The 22,779-nt window shown below is 47.3% G+C and overlaps 1 protein-coding gene across 4 annotated transcripts in view; it reads left to right on the forward strand.

Annotated features, from left to right (window-relative positions):
• CLIP2 (CAP-Gly domain containing linker protein 2) overlaps nucleotides 1-22,779 on the forward strand; it is an 81,673-nt gene that overhangs the window by 35,459 nt on the left and 23,435 nt on the right. For all 4 annotated transcript variants that reach the window (XM_075113403.1, XM_075113405.1, XM_075113402.1 and 1 more), the window contains 5 exons: nucleotides 2,581-3,119; nucleotides 13,574-13,698; nucleotides 19,206-19,419; nucleotides 20,416-20,613; nucleotides 21,750-21,853. In XM_075113403.1, the coding sequence (XP_074969504.1) occupies nucleotides 2,581-3,119; nucleotides 13,574-13,698; nucleotides 19,206-19,419; nucleotides 20,416-20,613; nucleotides 21,750-21,853 (1,180 nt within the window). The remainder of the gene's footprint in view (nucleotides 1-2,580; nucleotides 3,120-13,573; nucleotides 13,699-19,205; nucleotides 19,420-20,415; nucleotides 20,614-21,749; nucleotides 21,854-22,779) is intronic.

Below are 22,779 nucleotides of genomic sequence, written 5' to 3' on the forward strand. Positions count from 1 at the left end.
TAACTGCTTTACTCTCTTGTGCTACTAAGCACTGAAATGAAAATGGTGACCTTATTTTCTGCTTATGGTTGTCTTTACAGTTCACATGGATGGAGCCCTCTTTCTCCCCCCCTCTTTTATTTAAAGTCTTTTGTAAAGATCAAAAGCTCTAAGCATCCTTACAGTCTTTCGTTTTTCAGTTTTTAAGGTGAAATTGGTTCTTGGATGTAATGCACTACCCCTAACAGAGCTCCTTTTGAAGGACTATCTTTTACAAGATTGAGAGTAACACAAGCTTGAAAGTCAGGCATTGGAGGGGGGCGGGAATTAGTTAATGAAGAGGACATGAGGTTGAGGAAGCTTTCAGAGCAGGCCCCAAATGCCAGGAGAGGGCAGCTCAGGGAGTATGGCACGTCCCTTTCTCCCAGAGAGCTGGCTGAGTTTTGCTGGGAGCACTGAGGACTCACTTGCTGCTGACCTTTTCAGTCAGGAACAGTATTTATGTTACCGCCCTTTCCATGCCCATCACAGGATGGGCCTCTCGAACAGCACATCACATGGGGCATGTGCGTGCCCCATTTAGCTAACTTTCTCAAGAGTTGTTCCAGCTCCAGCCCACCAAGCCTAACAAGCAGGTTGGAGGTGGTTCTGTTCATGAGAGGAGTTTGTATGATCGTGGTCTTTGTGTGATTGTGCCTTAGCTGCTCTCTGTCCTAGTTCAGACCAGGCAGAAGTACTGCTGTCTTCCAGGAGCCACAAGCAAACTGTTTGTGCCGTAGAGATTTGTCAGGAGTGTTGACTCTGGTGTCTAATGAGAACTGAAGTGTCAAATTAATCCCTCTTCATGTAGCTGGTTTAGCAGAAACTGTAGGTTCTTTATACTATCACTGAAGCACTGGTGCTCTTTTCTTTCCCCTGACATTAGACCTTTAGCAAAGCTTTGAAGTATCTTGGTTTGAGAGTTTTTATTCTTCACGCTTTCTAGGAGCTGAGCCTGATCTGTCAGGCCCATTACTTGTGAAAGAGCTGTAGAAATGGCGCAGGCTGAGCAGTAGTGATGGCTGAGGCTGAACAAGTTCCACAGTTCATTTCAGATAAGCGCTCGTTTGACTTGTCTTTGCAGCTGCTTGGACTTTCTCTGTCAGCCTTGTCTGGTAGCAAATAAAGCACACCCAGGAAGAAGTCTTTAGTTTTTTCTAGTTGGTGACGCCCAGAAATTTCAGCTTAAAGTTTGGCTGAAGAGTCCAGGTAGCTTTCACTGAGCGCAGGGTGTGTGGGACCAAGTGTCATGCACACACCCCCTGCACACACCAGCGGTAGGGGAGAAGCACACTTGGGACCTCCGTGCTACCAAGAGCTGAGGGTGACTGAAAATCCACAGTATATGAGTTGCTGCGTCTTATTTTGCAAGCTTTTTTCCTCATTCTCTTGTGTGGTTTCTTTTAGAACTTTACTTAACCACCCCCTTTAGCCTTCAGAGTGTTTTAATGAAGTCCGTATGTCCTTTTCTTTCATTCCCCTGGGCCCTAGGCTGAAAGCCCGAAGTTTGCGATAGGAGAATTTGATGCTGCGGTCAGCAAGAGTAGGGCCCCTGCTAACTCAAATGCTTGGGTTGTCTCTGTTCCCCTTCGGACACCAGTCACATCTGGCCAGTCCCGGGTACGCTGGAGAGAGTGAGAAGCAGGACAGTGAATTTCTAGCATCACCTGCAGTTTTCCTTCTCCCAGCGCAGCGAAGTATTGCTGGAGGTCTGGCTTCAGCTTGATGGGCTGATGCCGGAATAAGAGCATTGCTTTTTGCGGTTTTTATTGAATTCGGCGCACAGTGTGTCGGCCCTGGGAAGGCTGTGCATGCAGGGGTTTGTAGATGCTTCCTGTTTATAGATATGCTGTTTATATTGAACATACCCCAGGTGGCTGCTCACTGCTGGGTTCTGCTCCAGCAAAGGGCATGGCAGAAGCTGGGAAAAATGAGTAATTTGCAAAGGCAGCTGCGTGGTCCCACAGGAGCTATTAATGCCCTTAGTGGGACTCTCAATGCTTGCAATAACTGTTTGCCTGCATACAGACACATGGCGTTCTGATAGTTCAGGTACTAAAACATCAGTACCTCATTCATTTATTACTTCATGTTGTTTTTGTTTTTTTTTTTTTTAATTTTTGGATGAAAGGGTGACTTTGGCATCTTTCTTCAAAGCAGCAGTTCGCTGGTCTCCTTTTGATCCTTAAGCACTTACCACCACTCCTGTCTTTTTGAGCTTATTCACATTAGTGCTGCCATGCAAAATATCCCTCAGTGCTGTGATGGGACTGGGGCTAAGTGGGCGTTTTAAAGGGGGATGAAGACGTGGGGTTGGTTCTTTGTTGTGTGCAAGACCTGCAGAAACTGGGCAGCGTCCGGGGATTTCTGTGCAGATTGCTCTCCTGCCAAGGAAGATGTGTAAGTAAGGGGGTCGCTCAGGTTTTAACCTTCACCTAGCATAAACCTGCGGCTGAAGTCGTGGTCCCAGATGTTTCCTTTCTGTAAATGCCCTTTCCTGGTGTTTTGGCTGCCTTTTAGGATTTCTCCTCATACCAAAACCTCTTTTCCCTTGATTCACAGGCTCACCTTTACACAAGCAGGGTACCACCTCCACCGCCAGCGCCGAGAAGTCGGGTTCAAAGGTTGCCGAGGTGGGCGATGATTTCCTGGGAGACTTTGTGGTGGGCGAACGTGTCTGGGTAAATGGAGTGAAGCCAGGTGTGATCCAGTATCTTGGGGAGACGCAGTTTGCTCCAGGCCAGTGGGCAGGGGTCGTTCTGGATGACCCGGTGGGTAAGAATGACGGCTCTGTCGGTGGAGTACGTTACTTTGAATGCCAGCCGCTGCAGGGGATTTTTACACGACCATCCAAGCTGACGCGGCAGCCGGTGGCTGAGGGCTCGGGGAGCGACGCCCCCTCCGTGGACTCCCTGACAGCTCAGAACTTGTCACTGCACTCGGGGACGGCCACGCCACCTCTTTCCACTCGTGTCATCCCCCTGAGGGAGAGCGTCCTGAACAGCGCCATGAAGACGGGCAACGAGTCTGGATCTAACCTCTCGGACAGTGGGTCTGTGAAAAAAGGGGAGAAGGACTTACGGCTTGGAGATCGTGTGCTGGTGAGTTGATTGCGGGGTACCCCTTGAAAGGCAAAGGACAAGAATTTGTCCCCTCCCTAAGTGTTCCTGGTCAGGTTCAGGATGAGGCAAAAGGAGGACAGAGTTGGTGGTGAGGTGTGGGACAGAGCACGGTCTTGGAAGGGGGATGCCTGGACCAAGCAGGCATCGAACTACTGCATTCCCTGTTACGTGGGATGCTGTGTCTTCTGGACATCTCTCTCTCTCACACAGATGCAAGACAACATATTCCAGAGCATTTCTTGTATTGGACCAGTCCTGAGCAGTAGAATGAAGTCAGAGAGAAAGCAACTCAAACATGAGAGGGAACATGATAGAAGAAAAATCACTGATTATTATTTTCTAATCCAATGCTACTCTCCATAATGGTGTGTTTGGGGCTTTTGAGGAATTTGCAGAAGGCTGTCTTGTTGCATGTGGTGGTGTGTACTCTGCAAGTATTTGCAAGAATCTGTCCTAGCTGGCCACTCCCCTTTTGGTGCTTTAGTTGTTATATATTGGATATGAGACTAACTTTTCCTGTACAGAAAGGAACTTGCAGTTATTTTTATAAAAGGGCAGGACTTTGGCAGAGGTCACTGTACTCATGGATGGGTTCTTCACATCTGATTTCTGTTGTTGTTTTTATTATCTAGAATAGAGTACCTGATGACTTTAAGCCCAAATGCCACACTCGCGCTAAGAATGGCTTACGCGAAGTTTGCTGTCAAGCTTGTCACCATTTGTGTCCTGGCAAATGCGTAGTGCTTTCACTGGAGGTGGAGAAGGAAAAGAAAGATATCAAAGCACCAAAAGACTGAGTTTTGTTCTGCAGCCCTGTAGAGAGTATAGTTTCATTTAGTGGGTATGATACATACTGTGATATCAAATACTGGAAGAGCCAAGCATTTGAGCACAGATCTGTTGCGACTTTATCCCCAGTAATATCTCTGGATCTAAAAGATAAAGGCGACTCTGACCGATAGCAATGACAGGTTGCAGAGGGTTAGTCTTTGCACATCCTGGGCAATCTGGCTCCCATTTAAAGTTAGCTATGAAATGTTTCCATTTTGGGGCACCTGGTTCCAACACCAATAGTAGTAGGGAAGTGTAGACAGACTTGCCAGCTGGTTAATAGCAGGGCTGTGGTAGTACTTGGCTCTGCAGCCAATATGAATCAGGGTGCAGGGGGGTGGCAGAGGCAGTCTCAGGTGTCATTTGTGGTCTCAGAAGGTGGGTTTGTCTGCTGGCGATAGCAGCAACCCTGGGCAGGCTGCAGCTCAAGCCGATGGAGTTGATTCCTTTGCTCTCTGCAGCCCCAAGGAGGCCCTGGGCCGCTCTAGGTGGCTGGGGAGCGCTGCACGGCTGTGGCAGGCCACACGTCTTCTGAGTCAAAACTTCACGTGGCACAGTCTGCTCTGAGGGTTTCAGGATCTGTTGTGGCTGAACATCAGGCATCTCTGGCATTACAAATACAATTGCAAAGCTAGCAACGCACTTGCACGCCAAAGCACTGTTGGGTTGTCCGGTAGTTTTCATTTTATTTGAATAAAATATAAACAATTTAAAGTTGGTTCATTTTTTGGAGGAGGAAAAGTAAAGATGGGTTCTCCTTGTGCCCACTGGGTATGACACTAAGTAAATCTAGTGTGAACAAGTAGGCTTGTAGACCTAGTTGTAGAGGTGAGGAAGTTTTATAGTCTCAGATTTTCCCCCAAATATGCATTGCATTGCACAGCACGAGCTGACAGCTGATGAAGGGTTTGTGGCTTGTCTGTCTTCTTCCTGCCTTCACCGGACTCTGCCTTTCTTTCCTCCCCATCCCTGCTGTTAGCAAAGCGGCTGCTGTCCCTGCGGGTCCCAGGGGCTGGGATGGGCAGGGAAAGGTGGCAGAGACACACACGCGGTGATGCTTCGTGTTGGTATGTTAAAGCAGCCACACATGGGGAAAAATGAACCTGGGGAATCTGTTCTCCTTTGATCAGTTTATTTGCTCCCATTTTCTCCTTTACCTATTGCAGGGAGTGAGGAGGGTGCTCAGGTGAGAATGTCCCATTTTAAGAGCAGCGGTCATAGAAGGTAAACCGCAAAATATAAGATCTGTGCTAAACTGCGTTCTGTTCTCTCTAAACCAGCTAGGCAGTGGAATAGCCTTCTCCAGACTGAATTGTTTAACTCCTGTCTTCTCCTGACCGTAAACTCACTGAGGCAGGGTCTGTCCACTTAATACCCCACTTACCTCAGCGGGGCCCACGCAGGCTGAGATTTCAGCATACCCGTGCAATGCAAACTGTTAGCATCCCTCTCCTTGGCTTCTGTTGAGTTCTTTTTGGGGTTTTGAGGGTGATTTTGTTTGGGTTTTTGTGTTTGTTTTTAATGAAGGTGCGTCCTTAGAAGTCCTCCCTCCCTGCCTGCTAATTTATCCACCCCAGCTAGTATAGATAAAGTTTGTGCTATGATTTGTTAGTGTAATATATAGCTTCAAAAGAGCAAATCTGCAATGAGCTCAGCATCTCGCTGGCTCTAGCAGGAATGCTCAGCTTACAGAAACACCAGGAATTGTTTGCATGTAGTAGTAGAGGTCTGGGAAAAGAACAGATAATGGCAACAAGAAGAAATAATTTTGCTGTTATGGTTCAGTAACATGTGCTTGCCTTGGCAGATGGCTTTTTTTTTTTGTAATGGAGATGTCAGCTAATCATGTTTGGTGTTTGAATACATAAACAATAATTCTGGGTTAACCTGAGTTGCCTCAAATTCCCTGAGTAAATCTTTGCTCTTGTCCTCTACGGATTGGTACAGTTTTAGTTCTTTATTACTCTTAGTCTGTGCTTTTCTGAAAGATTATCTTTTTATTTGAGAATGGCTTTTAGGCAGATGGGATCCACCAAAGGCTTTTCAAGTGAGGGAGGACATGTGTTTTCTGTAATTGCTTAGTGGATGGAGCACAAGGTTGCAGGGGTCCCTTCCAGGTCTGTAAGACTGACACCTGGCTGCTCTGCATTCGGCTTGCTTCTTGGTAGTGGTTTTCTTTAACTTCATTAAAGTCCACTGTAGCTTGAAGACATTTTTGCTTTTCAATGACTTCATTCTGAGACCCTTTCTGACTCTGTAGCAGTTGCGAAAAGTGACTTTTAGCTTTCCATTAGAAGCTCTCCGTTAGAAGAATTGGATAATATTTGCCTTTGGCACTTTCTAACTCAGAGTTTTTCCCAGAGATGCAAAAATTGCATTAAAGAGATAAAAAACCTACCCTAATGTTGTAGAACTCATCTATTGAAGTCTGGCAAACAAATATGGAACAATTAACCTTTGCTTTAGCAGTGGAGCTTCCCAAAGTACGGTAATCGCTGGAGTGCTGCTGTTACTGTGTGGCTGGCTTGTTGCCTTCCTCCAGGGAAAGAAGGAATGGAAATAGAGAAACGGAGCAGTTGAGCATTTTCTGCTTGGGAGGAATCCCTGCTGTGTTTTTGGCCTAAGAAAATATATTTTATATGATTGGGGGAGGGGGGCTTTCTCAGCACCTGAACACATTCCACCCTAGATGTAGTTGCTTTCTTAAGGGTGGGAAGGAGGTGGCTGTTCTCTATGTCAGTCTAAATAAAAAATAATTTTAAAAAATCTATAGTCCTCTTCATGGAGGTATTTGGCCCTTTAGCCGTCCTTCTGTCTGCTAACTGGGATTGTACTCTTTGGTACTGAAATGTAGTAATAAACACGACTATTTAAGGGCCAGGCTCTATCCCAGTGGATGATTGACTATTGCTGTGGGGTGCTGCCCCAGATACCCTGTGGATGGATTCTAGGTTTGTGATTTTGCTAGAACTCGTAGGTGGCCTCGACCAGAATAGACGCTGGAATAGCGGAAGCAGAACTAGCAGGGACATGATGATGGAGCAATGCCTCGGCTGACGGACAGGCAGGGCTGCCGCCATGGGCTGGTGAGGCTGGTGGAAACAGACTCCGGACTTACCCCTGAGCATGTGATTTTAGTAATTTTCTCCTCTGTATGCTGCAAAGTGTTTTTGCCTGCAGTGTGTTGTAACCTCTGGCTACTGGCAAATGACAGAAAAGTCTCATGAATAAACTAATTGCGTCCTTTTCTTTAGCATCCCCCCTGTACGCCCCCGCCCCAGCCCTGCTCTGCAAGCCTGACGTTGTAGAAAGCCTTTAACCATCTGAGTGAAAAATCATTTCCATTAGAAGTTCCCTGGCAAGGAGAATTGCAGTCTAAGCTTTTCTCCTTGGGCAGAGACAGCTACTTGCTTGCTGCTGCTAGTTTGCTTTGAGCTATTTCAGTGCCTGAGACTGAAGCCTCGCTGCTGCGAAGGCACGTGAGGTGTTACAAAGGAAGGATTCATGCTCTTCATTTTCCTGGTTAACCGTCAGAGCTCTCCCAGCTTGCTGGAGTCTTAGAGGTGCAGGAGTGCTCCTGTATGGGCTTTACAGACAAACACAAGACTTATTTCCTTATTACAAACCAGGCAGGAAAGAAAGAAGCAACCCGTCTGTAGTTCTACCAAGGCAGCATTTTCAGGGAAAGGTGTTTTTAGTATTTCATAGCTTGCTTTCAGCTTGGTCCATAAGGAGACCAGCAATTGCTGTGTCATGTCTGGAGAGCGTAGCGGTACGGCAGAACCCAAGACCTTGCACTGGGAGCGTGGGAATGATGGATCTCCGTCCCTACGGAGGTTTGTGATGGGCAGCGGGAAGTGCAGTCTTCTGGTTGTTTGCAGGATTCAAGAGGCAGGAAAACATCTAGTTCTCCTGGTCCAAGATTGTTGCCCTGGTGTGGTGTGAAATACAGTGTTTCTACTGTTGTGACAGGAGCAAGTGTTCCCTGTCACTGCGGTGAAACTAAGAGGAAATAAATAGCCCAAAGAAACCGCCCTGCCTTGCTGCCACATTAACCCTTTGAGGCTTTTTGTGGACGCACACACTCTCCTAACAGTTCATTTGGGCCGACGCATTGGCCAGTCCTTGTCTTCTGTGTGCAATATCTGTCACTAAATAGGAGTTTGTAAGTGGCCTGTGGTGGAGCAGACTGTATTATTAATGTGGGTGGACTTGTATCAGACACAACCTCAGGAGGGGATGCTGTAATTCAAGGCTTTCCTCTTACACCACCACATCCGTAGGACATTATTTTCTCACTGGTGCCTGAAAAATAAACATGCACAAATGTCTTGCATCAGCAGTGCTGTCAGACTCGTTCCTGTGCAATGCTGATTTGTGCTGTGGGGATCGGAAGGCACAAAGATAAGTGGCTGGATTAAAAGAAACTATAAAAATTCCTGTACCTTCACGTAGGGAGGAGTGTCCTGTAATTCCTGGCTGTCTCTTTCTCCCCTCAGGCTAAAACCCAGTTCTGGCAGTCACAGATGATATAGAGAGTATCTGGTCAGATGAAACTGCTGATGATCGGGTCTACCTGAATTAAGTTGTATTTACAGACAAACCTGACCACAAGCCAGATCTCCACCTTACCACTAGCTTGCTGAACGTTGTCCCTAGCTGTCAGCTGGGACGCAGCCCCAGTAAGTGATGGCACACATTTCCCATAGGTATGTGCTTTTGCCCCCTTGTACTTACAGATCATTATTTCCTGTGATCTGTGATGGCTGGACCCACACCCCCATGCTGCTGCAAAAAGCGCCCTCTGAAATCAAGTCTTGTACAATAATCTTCCACCATCAATGCTTGGAAGAGCTAAATTATGTGTGGTGGGAAAACACAGCTTCTACCTCTCTCATCTTGGGTGGAAATAGGCTGCTTGTCTGGGTGGATGAGTGTAGGGGGAGAAACCCTTTTTCGCTGAGGGGAAGGACGCTGGATACAGCCTGCGGCTACAGCTCCAACCTGGAGCAAGCAACACCTGTCCGATAAAGGCGAGCTCCAATTTCTTGTTGGTATCATCCAATGACAATGTAGAGTAAGCTTACGTGCTGCACATCAGGAGTAGTTGAAGGTCCTCAGAGTAAAGAGAGTGCCCCATGTCTGCCCTTTCCCCACTGTCCCCTTCCTTTCCCTTCCCACAGGCGAGCAGTGGGAGAGTTCCGCGGTTCCACCAGGACCCAGCATGAAACATGGGAACCCTGCGGAGGAGGAGGCGTGTCAGTGTGCTGTACTTGAGCACTTTCTGTTCCCACCTCAACCCTCTGGTCAGCAGCACTGTCTTGTGGAAATGCTTTGGATAGCAGCTGAGAAAATAAATTTAGATGGGTAAATTAGAATTTTAAGCAGACAGCACTGCATCCTTTCCGTGGTTTCTGCCTGGGGATATGCTCAAGCAAGCATCTGCAGCAATTGCTGACCCCTGAACCATGCGTGAAATGGTGGGGAACAGTCCCTGTTGGCCTGAACGACACTTAAAATTTTATTTTTCTTCCTTAGCAGTATTGGAGTGTATTGCAAGCAGTGCATTGCCCGCAGGCCCTGGGTTGAGGACAGCTGTTGAGTTTTTTGCTGAGAGCAAGAAACGGCTTTGGGGCGAGCAGGAAGGATGTAAGGGGAAAAGAGCAAATGCAGGCTGGAGGGAGTCTGACTTGCAGCAGCCAGATTGAGATCTGGCCTGGTGCTAATTTCGTAAATTGTTTAAATGACATATTAGCAGCTCTGCTGAAGACAGTGTCTGGAAGGATTAGCATCATTGTCTTTTCAGCCCTGGGATACTGGTCTGGATCCAATTTTGTCATTTTGTTGAGAAAACCGTAGTACAACATGATGTCAGTGATACTACAGTTAGCAGGGAAGGCGTGTGGATGTCGTTTTACTATGAGTGCACGTTGCTTTCCTGACTCACCAGTTAGGACACGGACCTGTTAAATATTCCTGCCTTCATTTTGTTGTGAAGGTCAAACCCAAGACTGCCTCTTGGGAGATCTTTCGTTGAGGAAAGGCCAGGCCAGGAAGATAGTCTTTAGTCAAAGGCATGAAAAAGGCATCGAGCTGGAACTTTCCAAGAGGTCAGAGGTGTGTGTCTCTGAGGCAGCTTGAATCCAGCTGGAGAGGGTGGGCCACCATGAGCTGCTTTAAAGTTGGTCATAAGTGTTTTCACCTGAAGCAGAGAAATTTGGAATGTTGATACTGGTCAAAATACCCTCCAAACCAAAAAATCCTATATCACTGTATCAGTGTTGTTTCTGTTTTTTGGAGCTTTAAGAAAGAGCTATTCTTAGCTGCTTTTTATTTTGTTTTGTGGTTTTTGATGGCCTTTTTGTTTGTTTGGGATTTTTTTTCCAAAAAAAACCCTCAACTATAACTAAACTCAAGAATACTTTACATTTGGTAAAATCTCATTCTCTTGGAAATGAATAATTTCAGTCATAGTTTTGGTAAGGTAACTACTAAAAGCTGCTCAGAAAAGCTTTGGGAGTTTTGTTAGTTTTTGAACAAAAATTCTCAACTCTGCAAGCCGTGGCATGTCTGAACTGCTGGGGTGTAGCTGAGCCCACTGGCAGCCTTGTTTACTCTGTGCTGTCTCGTGCTTGAGCCAAGAGATGGGTTGCCCTGTCCAGTTTGTCTTTGCTTAACTCCAGACACTCGGCAGGTTGAAGGTGTGGTTGTGGCTCCGATTAACGCGCCAGGCTGAGATGCAGACAAGTTTTTCCATAAAGAAACTTGTGACTCAGTGTGGCACTGGTGCTACTGGCGGGCTGAGATGCCCGTGGGACGGAAACCCTCTGGTCTCTAGCGTGGTTGTGGCAGCCGTGTTAGCGCAGTAGGAGCCGTCCACGCTCGGCTGTCTTTCACACCCGGGTCACGGAGCACGGTATCAAAGCTAGGCATGGGCAGAAGGAGGGGCTGTGAGTTACCGGGAGTTATGCTGTGCAATTGCTAACCTCCCTGGCTTTTACAAGCTGCTGTTTATCCTCCTTCCAAGGTGATACCTCCGATTTATTGAAGGGTCTGATAGAAACAAAAGCTTCTGTTTTGATGAGGCTGTTTTGTGCGCCAATACGACCTGCCAGCTGGCTTTTTCCAAAACGCATTATTTATTTTAGCAGCATTAGCAGATTATCAGGGCTGTATAAATCTGCATGTCTGAGTCGGATGAATTTTCTAGGCTTTCCATCCATAAGAGTTTTTGCGTGCCTGCCAAAAGATGGGAAGCTCAACGAGAGGGTTGGGTGCTGGCATGTGAGTGTGACAGCCCAATATTGGCTTCTGGCTGTACTGCCAGCCCTGCCGGGATCCGGGAGCGCAGGCCGTTGGGGAGCAGATGTGTCTGTTTTGGCTTGGGGGAGAAGATAATGCTGTATGGCGAGGGTGTATTTTATAGAAAAGATGGCAGAATAATTAATGCTTGAAAGAGAAAATAAAATATGTTGCTTTGGAAGCAGAGAATCGCATTGTCGTTTGGGGGAGTGTTAGACCTGATCCACACTTAGCATCTTCGCTGATGCACGGCTTTCGGGTAGGAACGTGACAGGCTCTCTTACTGCACAGTTCTGGTGTTGGCATAATTAGATAATGTGTGTATTAAGTCAGTGGGGGTAGTTGTTTTCTCCCCTGTTTGGAAACAGCTTTCTCAAAATAAATAATACCTGTGGGGACGTAACTGAGTGGTCCTATTGTTTGTGTGGATGGAGGAGTGTGGCCTTCCAGTAGATGCCCCAGAACAGCGTGGTAAGAGTCGCGCTGATGGAGGGAGCTCATCAGGTTTTTAAGGTGTTTACATGAGGCTCTGTGGGGTCAGGATCATGTGGCTTGGTAAAGGAAATGTGGCTCAATATCTGTAATTAAAACTCAATAAAAATAAAATTGAGAGAGCTTACCAGCAATGGTAAGTTCCTATAAATGACGTTAAGATGAATTACACCTATATTGAGTTCAACTTGCAGCTAAAGAAATTTACTAGAATGGCATTAAGTCATTGCATTAATATTAAGAGGCTGATCTGTATAAACTCAAATAAATCAAAAAGGGGACTGCTATTTGACTGTGAATGATAGCTAAAGAATTTTACTGCAACTGTTCAAATCTGTAGCTTGCCAAGAACCTAATACTGAAATTGAATCATCTTTTTTCTCCTGGACGCAGTGTGGGACCAGAAAGCTTTCTTGTAATACTTTTCCTGCTGGGAAAGATTTTCCTCCTTCTTATAGCGAAGAGAATAACATCAGCAAAGGTTTTTCCATAAGCAGCACTTTGAATCCTTAGTGAGAGAAGTTACAGAAGACTAACTGAAGCTGCGTGCTGCAGCGCAGCCTCCCAGGACTTGCAGTAGGACCCAGACTTCAGAGCTGTGCTCTCTGCTCCATTCACGTGAAGTTATTTTTAGGCTGGGAAAACTCTCCTTTTGGATAAGCAATTTTCAGAATTTTGGGGGATTCAGAATCGGTACATCTGTAACATCCCCACCCCAGAACACACAAAACAGGAGATTTCTGCATTCAACTCTCACTGTCTTCTGTAGGAGAATATTACTCTGTTGATACCTGTTTATGTAAAACTTAATATTAAGAAAATCTATAACTGCAAGTCATTCAAGATAAAGCCGCAAATTTAATTTTAGTCTTATTTTTTAAGCTTTCTTCCTTGAACGTAGGCTTTGGCAGAGATAGGCTAAAAAAGTTTTAATCATATGCTGATTTACTTGAAGAATGAACCTTTAGAACCACCCTCCTACTTTTCCATCTTTCTTTTCTCAGCACAAGTATCTACGTAGGAGCTTCTAGTGCAAAGGAAGAGGCAGCTGCTGCTCAGTGAAATGTGCTCACATAGCAGTGACCAAAACTCAGCTTCGTACATTCCTGTCTTATGCTCTCCTAGAGTCTACTCAGCACGTTGAAAGCTTTAAGTGTACATATGGGAGCAAAAGGTGTGATTTATTCTTATTTCTCCATGGACAGAAAAAAATCTGTGCTAGTGGAAGCCTAGCAGTGAGATGTGTAGGTAAAAGCAGAGGGTTTTTTCCCGTACAAAACACCTGTATTTTGAGAGGTTTGCTGGGAGGGCTGTTCACTACGTCCTAGCAAACCATGGGGGCAAGCTGAAGAGTGATGAGTGCCTTCCTGGCTCAGCTTGTCGCTTTGATGTCCTGTCCCAGTTTTGCTCAGAACTGCCAGCTGAAAGAGTACAGGATTAAAACCCCTTAGTGCAGGTTTTGGTTCGTTACAGAAGGCAGGTATAAGCTGCACTTAGAGGGCTTAAACTCCTTTGTGGCCTCACAAGTAACTTTGTGTAATTAGTTGATGCCTTGAAATATGTTTTCATTATATTTGTTCTGGCAGGCAGGCAGATCCAAAAGTGGGAGTTGGTCAGTTTGCTTGTAATTATTGGAGACACATCTTTAGTACTAGGAGAACTTGATATGAAAACTATCTGTTCTGGTTTCATTAGATCTGAAACAGAAAATACTGATGTCTCCCCCCACCATAGCTGTCCCAGCTTCAGTCCCCTTGTGGCAGTGCCAGTGCTGCCATCGCTAACCCTTGGCACCTTATCTCCAACAGGTTGGTGGGACAAAGACAGGAGTTGTGCGCTACGTGGGAGAGACGGATTTTGCCAAAGGAGAGTGGTGTGGTGTGGAGCTGGATGAACCCCTGGGGAAGAACGACGGGGCGGTTGCTGGTACAAGGTACTCTGAACTCTCAAACCCACCCTGAGGCACGTAGGGTCCTACGCACCTCCTGGGGTGGCTGGGGGCCAAATGGACCTGCGGGGAGGACTCAGGGATCTCGGTAGTTGTGTTTGGTTGGATGTTGTGGGTTGGCAGGAGAAGTCCAGTTTTGAACCTTTCTGGGCTTTGGGATAGCTTTGCAGGGGGATCAAGAAACCTCATCACTGGAACGGCCGGTTACAAGTGGTGTTCCCCAGGGCTCAGTTTTGGGGCCAGTCTTGTTTAATATCTTTATCAATGATCTGGATGAGGGGATCGAGTGCACACTCAGTACGTTTGCAGATGACACCAAATTGGGTGGGAGGTTTGATCTGCCCGAGGGTAGGAAGGCTCTGCAGAGGGACCTGGACAGGCTGGATCCATGGGCCAAGGCCAGGTGTGTGAGGTTTAACAAGGCCCAGTGCCAGGTCCTGCCCTTGGGTCACACCAACCCCAGGCAGCGCCCCAGGCCTGGGGCAGAGGGGCTGGGAAGTGCCCGGCGGAGAAGGCCCTGGGGGTGCTGGCTGACAGCCGGCTGGGCATGAGCCAGCAGTGCCCAGCTGGCCAAGGAGGCCACCAGCCCCCGGGCTTGTGTCAGCACTGGGGTGGCCAGCAGGAGCCGGGCAGGGATGGGGCCCCTGTGCTCGGCACTGGGGAGGCCCCACCTCGAATGCTGGGCTCAGGTTTGGGCCCCTCGGGACAAGAAGGCCCTGGAGGGGCTGGAGCGTGTCCAGAGAAGGGCAGCGGGGCTGGGGCAGGGTCTGGAGCACAAGTGTGCTGGGGGGTGGCTGAGGGGGCTGGGGGGGTTTAGCCTGGAGAAGAGGGGGCTGAGGGGAGCCCTTCTCGCTCTCTGCAGCTGCCTGAGAGGGGCTGGAGTGAGGGGGCGGCTGGTCTCTGCTCCCAGGTCACCAGTGACAGGACGAGAGGGAACGGCCTCAAGCTGCGTCAGGGGAGGTTTAGGTTGGAGATTAGGGGAAATGTGTTACTGCAAGAGTGCCCAGGCACTGGCACAGGCTGCCCAGAGAGGTGGGGGAGTCACCAACCCTGCAGGTGTTCAAAAACTGTAGACGTGGCACTTCAGGGCATGGTTTAGGAGGCCTGGGGGTGTTGGGTTGACAGTTGTGCTTGATGATCTTTTCCAACCTTAATGATTCTATGATAACGCCTGTGAAGAAGTAACCTGAGGGGCTTCAGGAAACAGGAGGGAGTAGGGAGAGAAGACAACTTAAGGTGGGATTTAGTTTTTGCTAGAAATTGATTCTGTGATTGTATTAGCTCTACTTTCCCCTCATAAACTTTCTTGTGCTATATCTATAACTCACCCTGTCAGAACTATAGAAGATAAAGATTTTACTCTATCTTTTTCTTCAGCTTAATGTTATTTGTTCTGTTCTTTCTGGGGACAAATTTCCAGAGATCTGAAAGAACAATTAGTGGTCATTGTCTGTCCTTGTACTAATTCTGTAGTGTGAAAGCTGTCTGCTGATGTGATCTTGCCACCTCTGACTCCATAGGCACGTCTACTCTTTCCTTCTCTTCCCCCCCCCACCCCCCCTTCAGAAAAAGCCCTTGTTACTATCTATAAAACTAGGCAGGGACATCTCACAGGCTTGCTGGGAAGCTGTTTCTTTTCACGTGGGAGTTAGGTAGGGGGATGGCCTCAGATCTTGATCTTGGGTATGTTCAAATCCGAGTTATATAGCAGCACTTTGACCCTGCTTCACAGAAAGGTGGAACTGATTCCTTGTCCTTCAGACATTCCTTTAGTGGGAAATACTGTTGGTCTTTTGGAGCTTCTTACAGTAATCTTGCATTAAAGGTGAGATTTAGGTTTGAAACTGAGGAGCTGAGAGTTCGTCCCTTGTTTGATCTCAGGTTCTGTAATAAAGGTTTCTTGTGTTGGGTCAGCCTTGTTTTGTCCAGCAGCCATGTGTTTTCATTTAAAATAGAGTAACACTGCCTTGTTCACTGTGAGGACAAGAAAGCATAAAATGATTGGCAGCAGGTAGCTGAGCTCCAGCCTTTTCTCAAAAGAAAAGAACCGGGATGGTAGAGAATGAGTCATGGAGTAAATCCAGGTCCCTGCTTTCTTTATCAAACACCACAAATTATCTCTAAGCTTAATCTTCAGGGTGCTCAGAAATTGTTTATTGTCTCTGTGCATCTGGAAGATGTGGAAGGCAGATGTGAGCGTAAAGGTGCTCTCCCTGCCTCTTGTCCTCACACCTCTGTTGCCGTGTTTTGAAAATCCAACTTTTGGAAGTCATCTGTCTTCTGCAACTGCTACGCCTTGGCTGAGGTTGTTATGGTACGTGCCCTGATGCAAGGCTTCTCTTTTGTTTCACACTTTATCGAGAGCAGGAAAAATTGAGCTCCATAGCAGGGAACGGGGAGCAGGAGTGAATTAAGAGGTTTGGATTAAACAGGGAAGACTGAGGGAAGTCTGTAAGGCATCCCTGCCCCTTGCATCCTGGCTGATTTTGCAGATATTCTAGCAATGATGGATAGTAGCCAATACAGCAGTGGTACACACAGACTCTCCAGCTGACAGGCTCCCTGTCCACCAAGGATCTGGCTGCAGGTTTGCAGCATTGTCCCTGTTTGTCCTTTGATCCTTCACCCAACCTTTTGATTTTCTTATAGCATGTGCCGATTTCAACAGCCGGGTTTTGGAGGAGAAGCCAGTATAGTAAAACTGACTCCCTTGGTGCATGGAGGCACCCCTCACACAGTCTTCCCCGTGTCTACCACTGCCATATGGGGTTCCTGATACCACCCTGAGCTTGTCCTGCCAGAATCAGTCTGGGCAGAGACAGCCCAGGGCTTAGGAGTCTGTTTTGGTGGTTGATGCCATCTAGTGAGCATCCTTGGCCTGGCTGCCCGAGACCAGCGCTCGCTGCTGCAGTAGCTGTCTGCTGCAGCAGGAGAGGCCAGTCCAAAGAAGTGACTCGAGACAGTGGAGGCTGGTGGAAGCAGGAGAGCAGACACGTGGGCAAATGAGCAAGCAAAGGACTCTGGCACCATCTTTGCTGCTGTGGGTTCTCCAGTTGAGTCAGTGGTGAATCACCTGAAACTTGAGGAGGGGCACTCTGATTCTTCTGCAGGTTCAGGAAGGGCATCCAGGTCTGGGTGTGCATCAAGGGAAGGATGATGGGCCAGGGTTTCCTGAGCAGCTTCTGTTTCTCTGCTGCCTGCAGGCTGTGGTTCAGTAGCAGTGCCCAAGAGGAGAAGGATATCACTGTGGTGAGCCCCTCTCCGTACATCAGAGGGATGCTGCTGGGACACACTGTGGGCTTTGCTGCACCTGCTTTCCTGTCTGTGTAGGGGACTAGAGAGGTGCTGGTGTGGGGTTTTTGGTTTCTTATCCACAAAGCCAAGCAAGTTCCACTTACTCACCCCTAGTATATTAACTTTTACTTGCTTATTTTAGTGTTCTTCCTTCTCTGCCTGTCTTTGCCCACTAAACTGCTCATGCCTTTGCTTTCACATAGATTGAAACATGTCAGCTACAGGCCTTAGACATTGAAGATTTTTTTTATCTTTTTCAAAATTTCCTGGGCTGTTTCCCACCTGCAGTTTGCATTGCCATCACAATGCACTTCTCTTCCCTGTTTATCTTCTGTAATGTGAGTATAGAACTCCTTAGCGCTCAGTGAGAGCAGCTCTTGGTTTTCAAGCAGATTTTTTTTTTTCTGCTAAGTGTTCTGGACCCAGTTCCTGCTTCTGAACTACAAAAGTTAATTGCAACCACTTCCAGTCTGAACTAAAAGAAAATGAACAGACATAGAGTGATGCAAGTTTGGACTTGCTAAGGGCTTTAGAGTGACTTAGTCTTTGGCGTTGTTGTACAGCCACAAGTACCAGTCTGTGCTTCGACCGGTGGAAGGAGATGTGCCGTGCTGCTGGTCCACCTGTGCTTACTTAGTTCAATTTGAGAATATGATGCTGAGCTGGGTTTTGGGTGGTTTGCAAGAGGCCAGACTGATTTTCTTCCTTGGGTCTCTGTTCCGCAGCAAGGTCAGCCTGCAGTGTGGCTGGTTTTCCAAACCCAAGAGCCTGTATTGGCAACAAGCAGAGGGGGCTAAGTGATTTTGGGTTGCAGAGGGTTGTGGAGTTTGGTGGTGGTCTTTTTTTTGTTTGTTCCCCCACCACCCCACCCTCCCCGAGGGGGAGGTTGTTCGGTGTTTTGTTTGTTTTTGTGGGATGGGGTGTTTTTTGGTTTTGTTTTGTGTTTTTGTTCTTTGGTTGGTTTTTTTTAAAGATTGTTATAGGAAAAAATTGGGCTTGAGCAGATGTTTCAAAATTAATCACTTTCTCATCTGGCTGAAGATCAGGCTTTTCTCTGGCCTCCCAAGCACACAGAATTCTGCCCGTGATACAGCTGCGTGGCTCCAAGCACTTAAAAATAAAAGGGAATGGGGGAAGCAGCTGCTCACATCTGGGGAGAGAGGGTTTGTGCTAGCAAAGTTGGATTTGTGTCATTTATTCATTAGGACCTGTTTTTTATGTTAACATGAGGTAGGCTATTATATAGCCCAGCATGTTTCCCTAGCCTTGCTATGAAGCCTTTGGGAAAGAACTCTTAATGGAGACAGTTTTCTATGGTGACTACTCCCTCGAAACAAGTGGATGTGATGCCTGGAGATGATCTGGTTTTACTTGCTGCAGCGCAGCTGGCTGGCAACAGATAAACCCTGGCTTAAGCCAGTTAGCCTAAGCTCTGAAGGGGTTTCCAGGGTCTGATGCTGTGGGTTTTGGCTCATTAGTATTCTGAAAGAGGGCTCCAGAGACGCATAATCATCAGGCTCACTGCAATTGTGGAAGACAGCGTGCACTGTAATTATCTGATCTTCTCTTTTTTATGATTGCTTCTTTCTAAGTTTGTTTGCATGGGAACCAGTTTCTCTTTCTCTGCCACCCAGAGGAGATGGCACACACTGGAGTTTGCTGTAATGGTATTTTTAGCGTCAGAGTTAGGAGCTGCCATTTTCCCCTTCTGTTTCGGAAACAACATTTATGCAGAGCTGTGTGATTCAGATCTTTTTATTCGACGCACTTTACTATGTGACTTTCTTGCAAAGCAGGGAAGAGAAGACACGCAAGTTTTGGGAAGGCTTGCTTGTTGTGGTAAGGAAGGAGTGTGTGTGCTCCTGCTGTGTTTATGTACTGGGACCTTTGTACTATCCAGGCTACCACACGGGTCTTTCCTGGCATCTTATCAAAGTGTGCAGCAACTAGTGCATGGCAATTATCTCGGGCTTCCCTGCTTAAGCACCACAGGTGAAAACATGGAGATTGCCACTACTCTTAAGTGGCAGGAAAGGAGAATAATCCAGCTGCTTGCACGCAGGAAGCAACGTCACAGCAAAGCACTGAGAGATGAGCTGAGGTTCGGGGTTGCACATTGCTTAGCAATGCCATGCTGTGAGGCTTGGGCGAGGTGGATGCTCTCCCACTTCTGACTTGGTGCATCTCCTGTATTACAGGTATTTTCAGTGCCCTCCCAAGTTTGGCCTCTTTGCTCCCATCCACAAGGTGATCCGGATTGGGTTCCCCTCAACCAGCCCCGCCAAGGCAAAGAAGAGCAAACGAATGGCCATGGGAGTGTCTGCCTTAACCCACAGCCCCAGCAGCTCCTCCATCAGCTCCGTCAGCTCGGTGGCATCGTCTGTTGGGGGCAGGCCCAGCCGCAGTGGGCTGGTAAGTGGCTCTTTTCAGAGATTGTGCAGCCTCGATTCGCTTCCTCTGTGACCTGGCTCTACAAAGCCAGAGGTTTGGAGTTTGTGTCAGTTGCTGCACTGGGGCAGCTGCTCCTTTTGCCATCAATGAGACGAGGGGAGTGGAGAGTGTGATATTGTTACCCACCTTACAAATAGGACTCCCTCCGTGGACGTGAGAGGCGTAACAGATGTTGAGCAATTGTGACCATTAGATAGCACTTTGGGCTCTTTGCAGTGGGATGAATCTCAGCTCCGCTGTCAAAAGCAGGTTTTGTACAGGATCCCGGCAAAAAATGCCGTGCTTCTTGTCCCTCATGGTTGTGTAGCAGTGTGCTGCTGTGTTGAACAGCTTTGTGAAAGCTCCTGCAATGATTGTGTTTTACTGTAGAGGGGTACACTGCCGTGCATCACATGCCTTGTGATTTGGCAGGTACTCAAGAAGGCAGATACCAGAGCAGGCAGCAATATTATTAAAAGCTTGAACTCTGCCATAGTGTGTGCTGCATAGTACCTGCAGTCATCTTGGCTGGGGATGAGGGTGCAGTACCCGTTATTGGGAGTGGATCCAACTAGCCCGTACAAGTCTCCGGTTGAGATCAGTCCTCCCAGCTGAGCTCACTGTTTGGGACAGCACCAGGGCAGGTCACCAATACAATATATTTAAGAAGGCAAATGATAAACTACATTATAATCTTTCCTGACCCAATTCCCACCCCACATCCTGTCCTTTGGGAAATGGTCCTTTCATTGCAGCGTAGCAGAGCTATTGAGCTTGTAAGCAGCATCCAGATGTTTTGCAGACTTGTTAACCCTGCCTGTAGGGCCCGGAGGGTCCAGAGCTGGAACTGCAGCTCTGTGCAGCTTAATAAATAATCAGTAGGTGAGCTGCATTCCAGATTTAACAGGGGACTTCAAGCTATTCCAGAGTGGGAAGGACACAGCTTTACCCCTGTCTCTTTTGAACTCTCTTCCACAGCTGACAGAGACTTCTTCTCGATATGCCCGAAAAATCTCTGGCACCACAGCTCTCCAAGAGGCACTGAAGGAGAAGCAGCAGCACATCGAACAACTACTGGCAGAGCGTGACCTGGAGCGGGCTGAGGTTGCCAAAGCCACCAGCCACATCTGTGAGGTAGAGAAAGAGATTGCCATCATGAAGGCCCAGCACGAGCAGGTAGGCGGTGACGTGGCTTTATCGCTAGCACGCAAATATCTGGCATCTTCTGAAAGTTTCAGATCATAACGTTACCCGTGTGTAGCTTTCTGATGTGAAACCTGGGCTCTGAATTTCTGCCTTTCAAGTGGAGACAGCTTACTGCACGGTGGTTAAGCTGAGGTTCCTTCTCCACTCCTGCCAGTGGAACATGTGCTCTCTCTGCCCCAAGCCAGGAGCAGAAAAAAAAAAGCTGTGCCAGAAAAAGGACAGTAGATAGTTTGTGTCTGGTGGATCAATGCATTCAAATGCTGACATGCAAGTGGAGGGCAAACTTGTTCCCCTTAGCCACCGAAGCTGGCCTTGGCTGTGACTGCATTGCAGTGGTTTTTTGATACTATCGGACTCTGCTGAGAACATCAGCTCACTGACTTCCTGCCAGAGGGGATGATGTTTTTATCACATTAATAAAGAGATCTGTTAAAAAAAAAAAAAGACTGATCATATATAGTTTTTTGCACAATCGTTTGTACAAACGATATTTTATGGACTTGAATCCTAAAAGAAAGGGGTTGTGTTTGTGCAACGACTGCTATTGCCCTTAATTCCTTGCTTGCATTTATAAACTCCAATCAGCTGCTAGGGAGCATTGACCGCACCGGGTATCTTCATGTGGTGGGCCACACCTGCCTGTCAGAAATGCAGGAGAAATTGGCAAGTCAACTGCAAGCTGACATCTTCCTTATGTATAATATTTTCCAGTGATTACCCATAACAAATGGGTTAACGCAAGTCTGCGATGACTCCTTGCTTCATGACCAGGGCTGAATTGCATCTGGTAACCTCAGACCAGATTTTCAAAACTGTTCAGGCTTCAGGTGCCTAAGTCTTAGGATTCTCCAGAGAGTTCAAGTCAGAGAGGCACTGAAACATGGATCAAATTTATAAGCTGCTGGAGATTGAACAGGTTTTTTCTTTCTGATACCTACATCCTGGCCTTTTAGGAAAATCTGCCTTCTTACTATAGCAGCCTCTGAAATAGATCATCAAAACCTTCTGTTCCCTTGTTCTGATCCTTTTTTTTAAACAACTCCATACTTCAGACATAGTTAACCTCTGTGGCTTGGGCTCTTTTTCTTTTTTTTCTCTCTCTGCAGTACGTCACAGAGGCAGAAGGAAACCTCCAGCGAGCACGAGCCCTGGTGGATGGGATGCAGAAGGAGAAGATTGAACTGTTGAACCAGCTGGAAGAGGAGAAGAGGTGAAGCAGGAGTGGATAGGTGTGGGGGAGGTGAAGTGATGGGGGAGAAGAGGCTCTTACCCAACAATGTTGTTCATGGGATGTAAGGAGAAGAAAGTGACTGGGAAAGCCATCTTTCGATGTCTTCCAGTGCTTCAGATGGGCTGGGTTCCCCTCTCCTGGCCATTGTCTGCCCCATGTAGGGGAGGGGTGTGCTGCTTGAGGTAACGGGAAGTTTAGAACAATTTTGCTGCAGTTGCACAGCTAATGTGACTCTTGTCTAGGGTTGGGTATCCAGTACAGTGACTGCCCCCATGTGCTGCTGCTAATCACAACTGAACAGTCATTTCCAGTTAGTCCTGTACATTCCTATGTCTTACGGCTTTCAGAGGAGACTCAATGCTATATCATCTGGTGGGGTTGCAGTGAGCTGATTTCTGTGACATAATCAATCTCCAGTTTTTTGGCTATGCCCAGGTGAACCTGCCCCTTTATTGCAATGCAACTGAAAGGCAGAGCACAAACAGCCAGCCAGGATAGCTCATACTCGGGATAGGGGCAGCTCTGTTTTGCCATGAAAAGGAGTTTCATGGTTGGATGCACTTTCCTGCTAAACACATGTAGCAGTTAAGAAAAAAAGAGACCATCAGTTTCCATTCCTGATTAGGACTCTAAGTGCTGGCACTTCTGTGCTGACCCTGATAAATATTTGACAGGCTGCTTGCATGTCCAAGAGTATTTGACCCTGGCACGTGTTGCACTAACAGTACGATGGTGGACAACAGTTGATCTGCCACTGCCTGTAGAAGGCCAAATAGTCTCAGTCTCCTGCTTGGCAGTGAAGTTATTGAAGGTTTCCAGCCATCTTCCCTGTTGTTTGGTTCCCAACACAAAGCAGGGAGAAGCAGCATTATTAGCCTGAAGGAACAAAGGGCTTCAGTAGTATC

The sequence above is a fragment of the Phalacrocorax aristotelis genome, chromosome 18 (genome assembly GCF_949628215.1).
Source record: "Phalacrocorax aristotelis chromosome 18, bGulAri2.1, whole genome shotgun sequence".
Lineage (NCBI taxonomy): Eukaryota > Metazoa > Chordata > Aves > Suliformes > Phalacrocoracidae > Phalacrocorax > Phalacrocorax aristotelis.